The following is a 6,692-nucleotide window of genomic DNA, read 5'->3' on the forward strand; positions in this document are numbered from 1 at the left end:
CTACCCTCACTCCCCCCATCTGCTACCCTATCAACCCCCCTATCACCCTTCAAAAAGAAAAAAATTTAAGTTTGTTTTTAAAAAATATTTTCAACTTCAATTTTTTATTTTTTCATCCCGATCCTCAATCACCCACCCTCCCTCCCCGGCCAGCCTCCCCCCCCCAAAAAAAATAAATAATTGAGTTAGTTTTCAAATAATATTTTCAACTTCAAAATTTATTTTTTCACCCCTACGCTCGACCCGGCCCCCCAACCCACCCACCCCCTACTCGCCACCCCTACCCCAAAAAAAATAATTCAAGTTTGTTTTTAAAAAATATTTTCAATTTTAAAATTTTATTTTTTCACCATACCCTTGACCCCCCCCCACCCACATCCTACCCACCCCTACCAGCTCCCCCACCCCCTCACCCCCAAAAAAAATTTCAAGTTTGTTTATAAAAAATATTTTCAATTTCAAAATTTTATTTTTTCACCCCTACCCTTGACCCCCCACCCACCCACCCCCTACCAGCCCCCCCCCCCCCCCCAAAAAAAAATTTAAGTTTGTTTTTAAAAAATATTTTCAATTTCAAAATTTCATTTTTGCACCACTACCCTTGTCCCCCCACCCACCCCCCCTACTAGCCTCCCCTCCCCACCACCCCCAAAAAATAATTTTAAGTTTGTTTTTCAAATATATTTTCAATTTCAAAATTTCATTTTTTTACCCCTACCAAGCAGCCCCCACCCCACCCACCCCCAAATAAAAAATTTTAAGTTTATTTTTAAAAAATATTTTCAACTTCAAAATTATATTTTTTCACCCCAACCCTCGACCCCCCCCACCCACGCCCTACCAGTCCCCATCACCCAAAAAAAAAAATTTAAGTTTGTTTTTTAAAAATATTTTCAACTTCAAAATTTCAATTTTTCACCCCTACCCTCGACCCCCCCTAACCCACCCCCTACCACACCCCCCCCCCCACCCCCACCCCCAAAAAAAATTTAATTTTGTTTTTAAAATATATTTTCAATTTCAAAAATTATTACTAGTAAAAATAAAAGATATTTTTCAAAAATATTTTTCATTCATAAATCAAACAACTAAAAATCTTTTCCGGAAAATATTTTCTACTCACCAACCAAACATGAGAAAATAAGTCAAAAATCAACTTTTTTCCAGGAAAACATTTTCTAGGGAAACATTTTCCTTCATACCAAACACACCCTTAAATTATAATTCAATACACACCTTATATAACAAACATTTTTCGAAATATAAGTTGGAAAAGGGCCAAAATGATACACTAACACATCAAAAATGACTTAAATTTGTTATCCTTCCATGCACACACTTAAGTTATGAGCACTTTAGCATTTATCAATAACGCGCATTTAAGTATAAAAATAAATGCTTACAAGTTACAACTAGAGCCGTCAATATGGGCTAGGCCGGCCGGTTGGGTCGACCTGGCCTAATTCATAATTTGATAGGGTTGGGCTACGATTTTTGGAGCCCATTTAAGAAAAAGGATTTTTAGCCCGGCCTTAATAAGCCTGCCGATTTGTGGGGCTAGAGAAATATGAATAGGGACGGTCCGTGGGCCAAATAAAAATTAATTAAAAAATAAAAATAAAATAGAGTATTAAGAAGGCGGAATGACTTGGGAGGCCCCTATACTTGGCTTCGTTTGTCAGTTGAACCCTTCTACTCATCGTTTTGCCAAATGAACCCTTAAGCTTAATGAAACTCTATTTTTTAAACCCTTCTGACCATTGACCGAGCTTAGGTGGCACTGAAATGGCTTAGTTGGACAAATATGTAACCCCACGCGTTTTGAAGCAAGTGAATACAATATTTTTAATTTAAAATTATTAAAATTATAAGACAAAACAATAATAATATTTTTTTAAAAAAAAAAAATACTAAAAAACTCCTTGTTTACTACACCCCACCCCACCTCGCCCCACACCCCACCCCTTCTATCTTCTTCTTCAGGCCCACCCCACCCCACCCATTTTCTCTTCTTCTTCAACCTCAGTCCCCATCCTCCATCGCCCCTACTCATTTTCTCCTCTTCTTCTTCTTCAACTTCAGCCCACATCCACCCCCCCCCCACCCCCCACCTTACTCCTTTTCTCTTCTTCTTCTTTAACGTACACATTATCACAACAAAATTATCAAATAAAAAATTGAAAAAAGTTTTTTTTGCAAGAAATTATACCATTCACCATTTTTATAAACTTAATTCTTTAAGATCTACTACTTGAATTTACATATAAATATATGTTTTTCAATTTGAAGTTTTCTTGATATCTATTTTTATCAAATCAAAATAAATAGAACCATAAAGCATGTGTAAGAACTAATTATAATCTATCACATTTTGTGATTGAAGAAATTTTTGATTGTGAACTATGAAGAAAGATGAAAATGGTGATTTTTATTTTTGGGATGAAAATGATAGAAGGTGGGAAGGGAGTGAATGGTATAGAGAGAGAAAATTGCATTTTTAAAAAATATTATTTATTTTTAAATATTTAATTTCTAATGTGTCATTAAAATAATAATAAAAATAATGATGTGGTATTTCATGTGTAAAATGAGTGTACTACACGCACACTCATCAGATGCGAAAGGGTCTAAAATATTGTGTTTGAATGAGTTTAAAGTGTAACACCCCAGAGAATTTTCGAACTAAGACTCGAGCCATCCTTCATGTGGAGTGGGATTTTACCGAGGAATAAAAATTTATTGAGTGTTAAGTTAAGGTCCCTAGGTGTAGCACATTGAGTTCCAAGAAGAGTTGAATTGGAAATAGTCATTTTGGAAAGAATCTGGAAAATTTGGCTATGGAAAAAAGGTGAGTTTTTGGTCAACTTTGAGCAGTCGTATCTCCTAGCTCAAAATGATTTAGGTGAATTTCCAGTTATGTCTGGAAAGCCCTTGGAATGATCTTTCCAACGCCACCGAGTTTTCTTGATTCCGAGTTCGTATGAGTGACTTATGCCCTTTGGAAGTTGGGCTGTTGGCACAGTCGCACAGTGCAGTTTGTTTAGTCCGAAAATTTTAAGGGTATTTTGGTCTTTTCCCTAATCTTTTCTTTGGGTTATATTGAGGTGTTAGACTGATGTTTGGATCATTTTTGTCCCATTTTAAAGAGTGAGAGTAAGAGTGAGAGTTAGGGCTTGGAAGATAAGAGAGAAAGAAGAGGAAAAGAAGAGGAGAAAGAGAAGAAGAAGCTAAGGATCGTCGTGGATTTTTTTCGGGGGTGATCCCTAATCAGGTATGTGAGTCTTTAGTGTGGGTTTATCCTTTCCCCCCACATACCAAGCTCGTTTTTATGATTTGAGAAGAGATTGGATTTGTTGTTGAAGTTGTTGAAGTTGTTAGTTGTTGTTGATGTTGTTAGTTGTGTTGTTGAAGTTATTGTTGGTTGTGGGACAGGATTGGGCTGTGTATTTGAGTTGTGACCTATTGTATATTGAGGGATTTTATGATCCTTAGTGTTGGTTGGTTCATACCCCCACACACCAACTCGTTTTTAATTCCAAGAGAAGATTTATTGGTTGTTGAAGTTGTAGTGGTGTTGTGTTGAAGTTCTTGCTGATTTAGTACAGATTTCTGGCTGTGATTTTTGAGTTGAATCTATTGTATAATAAGGGTCTTTATGATTCTAAGTGTTGCTGCTGAAACCTTGAGGTTGAGAGGGTTTAGAATTGGAAAGAAACAAGGGGAAAAAGTCGGATTTTTGGGGAAAAAGGGGCTGGGCTGTTGCACCTCTCCTAGTGCCAAGGACACCAATCCTTCCCTTTCATTCACCATTTCTTTTTTTATACATGTTCCTAGGTATTATACCTATGTTTCCTAGTTGTTTCCAACACTCCAAGGTACTTCCAAAAGTCAAGTGAAGTTAGTTTCCAAGTCAAGTGAAGTTAGTTTCAAAGTCAAGTGAAGTTAGTTTCCAAATCAAGTGAAGTCAAGCTTAGAAGTAAGTAAGTCAAAACAAGTCTTTAAGGTTTTCCAAGAGTCTTCATTGATCGTTTTAACTTCATTTTAAGGCTCAAGTTAAGTAAAGAATGAAGAGTTCCAAGTTAAGAGTTTCAAGTTGAGTAAAGAGTTGAGTTCATTTCTCAAAGTTATTAGGGAACTATGTATTCCCAAAGAAGTTTTAAAGAAATGTTTTTACATTTAAACAAGGTTGGAAACTGAGATTTCCAAAAGAGCCTTCGGGCTAGTTTTTGAGTAATTATCTCATATCGGCAGGAATAAATATGTTTTAAAAACATAAGAGCCAGTACATTTTTGGGAGTAGTATCGAGCACCGAATTGGGGGAGCGTTCAAAGAACCCACAGCCCCCATAGAACCATGTTAGCCACCATGGGTAGAAAAGGATCATACTTTTTAGATGAATCCTTTTCAGATTAGACTAGTGGATCCATTAGGCAGTTCAGGTCTTATACCTTTGGCCGGGTATAAGATGCTCTGGCAGCGTGAGGTCGATCGCTGTACCATCACTATAGCTCTTATGTGATGGTTGTCGGTTAGAGAAACTCCCACAGCAGTTATTGTATTTTCATACACAGAAATTATTGTATTTTATATACATCAGTTCAATTGTATTTCTATATACATCTCAGGCTTATTGTATCCTTGTATACACTCAGAGTTTATAGCATGTTTTAAACAGTCTTTCTTTATATCGCACTTGTTTTAAATTGCCTTATATTGAAAGAAGTCAGTCAGGTTGAGTTCAGTTATTCAAGAGTCGAGTATCCTTGAGTTAAGTATCTTTGAGTTAAGTATATATCTTGAGTTAAGTATATATCCTTGAGTTGAGTATCTATCTTGAGTTGAGTATCTATCTTTGAGTTGAGTATCTATCTTTGAGTTGAGTATCTGTCTCTGAGTCCAGTATCTATCTTCTGAGTTGAGTAAGTTTGAGTAGTTTTGGGTATTCCTTGAGTTGAGAAAGTTTGAAAAGAGGTAAGTTATTCAATTTATTCCAGTTTTTCTTCTAGCCTATGTTGTTTAGCTTTCTAGCTTACATACTCGTACATTCCACGTACTGAGCCATTTGGCCTGCATCTTTTTATGATGCAGACACAGGTATTCAGGATCATCAACAGGAGATTCGTTGATACATCCGGGAGTTCCAGTTAGCTATGACAAGCCTCTTTGCTTCCGGAGGATTTCATTTACCTTTTAGTTGTATCAGTTGTTAGGAGGTCGTGGGTCTTGTCCCGGCTTCCATCTTTATCAGTTAGAGGCTTCATAGATAGACAATAGAGTTTCAGAAGTCTCTTCATTTATTTTGTTAAATGTTTTGAAGACTAAAGTTGCCTTTTATGGCGAGTTGTATATATATTCTATTATACAGAGTTTTCTTTTGAGTTAAAGATTTATAAAGTTGAGTTTATAAACTCTTATTCAGTTTTAAGCTCTTGTATTCTTAAGTTAGTATTCCTCTTGGAGTCAGCCAGGATGAGGGTTCGCTTGGGGACCAGCAATGGTCTTCGAGTGCCGGCCACGTCCAGGGTGTAGGCTCGGGGCGTGACATAAAGATTTAGTTGGCAAAGTCATAAGTACAGGGATCCAACTTATAAATCGAGTCAAGTACAAAGGTCTCTCAGGCCATTCCGCCTATTAAGAATAATAAGAGTCTAAACTCAAAATATTTTTAAAGTTTGAAATATTACAATTTAAATACAAATTATGTTTATAAAATATGTGCTAAATAAAAAAAAAATCCCTAAAATTTCTAGGGAATCACTACATTGGCCGTAGCTATGAAATATTATGTTTTATTATGATCATTGGAAAACAATTAGGTTAATATTTCTATTTAGCTATTTATGCTTTTACTTGAAATCAAACTTAATAAATGTTATAAAAATAATTTTATTTGTGGATTTGATTAACAAGTAGTAACACTAACACCATGTAATATTGTCTTGTCGATATTTATGATAATATTTTTAAATTATAATTTAATTTAAAAAATTATAAAAAATATATGTTTAAGAAAAGAGGGCTAGCTCGACAAAGCCCGTAGCCTGCGTACTTGTGGGCTGAGCCAGCCATTTTCTGGCCCACACCAAAAATGGGTTAGCCCGGCCTGACTCGTAAAATTCAAAGCCGATTAGCCCAGATGGGGTGGGCCAGCCCATATTGGCAGCTCTAGTTAAAACTAATTAAATGATTTGATCATTTTATAAGCTTACTCAAACACCCTTTGATCGTACTTACACCATTGAAGACCATAAAGCCAAGGTCAAGATCAATGTCATTGATAGTAACGGTCTTAGCATGGCCGCCTAGATAATGTTCCTTCTCATAAACCACAACTTTGACACCAGATTTTGCCAATTCATATGCAGCAACTAGTCCACTTATCCCTGCTCCAACCACTGCTACTTTCATGTTTTTGAAAATATAAGCTTCAAAGTTACAAACAATTAAGAGTTTGATGAAATATTGGTGTATTGAGGCATAAATTTATAATGGATAAGAAATGATGTGAATTGTGATAGAGTACTAGCACTAGCTATAATGTCACTCAGGGGCGGACCCACCTTATATCAGGGGGCTCAGCCGACACGGCTTCGTTGAAAATATTTAGTATTTATTTTTATATATATAAATCTGGAAAAATAAAAACAGAAGTATAAATATTATAAATGACACTACTTGAATAAGGAAGTGC

At 35.9% G+C, this 6,692-nt stretch overlaps 1 protein-coding gene across 1 annotated transcript in view; it reads right to left on the minus strand.

The window, feature by feature from the left end:
- The window catches only part of LOC125825610 (uncharacterized), an 85,132-nt gene extending 78,662 nt beyond the window's left edge, over positions 1 to 6,470 (minus strand). The window contains exon 1 of the mRNA XM_049504934.1: positions 6,236 to 6,470. Within this exon, the coding sequence (XP_049360891.1) occupies positions 6,236 to 6,409 (174 nt within the window). The 5' untranslated portion in view covers positions 6,410 to 6,470. The remainder of the gene's footprint in view (positions 1 to 6,235) is intronic.
- Positions 6,471 to 6,692: the final 222 nt, after the last annotated feature.

Source organism: Solanum verrucosum, unplaced genomic scaffold (genome assembly GCF_900185275.1).
Source record: "Solanum verrucosum unplaced genomic scaffold, falcon-dt-bn FXZP01000298.1, whole genome shotgun sequence".
NCBI lineage: Eukaryota > Viridiplantae > Streptophyta > Magnoliopsida > Solanales > Solanaceae > Solanum > Solanum verrucosum.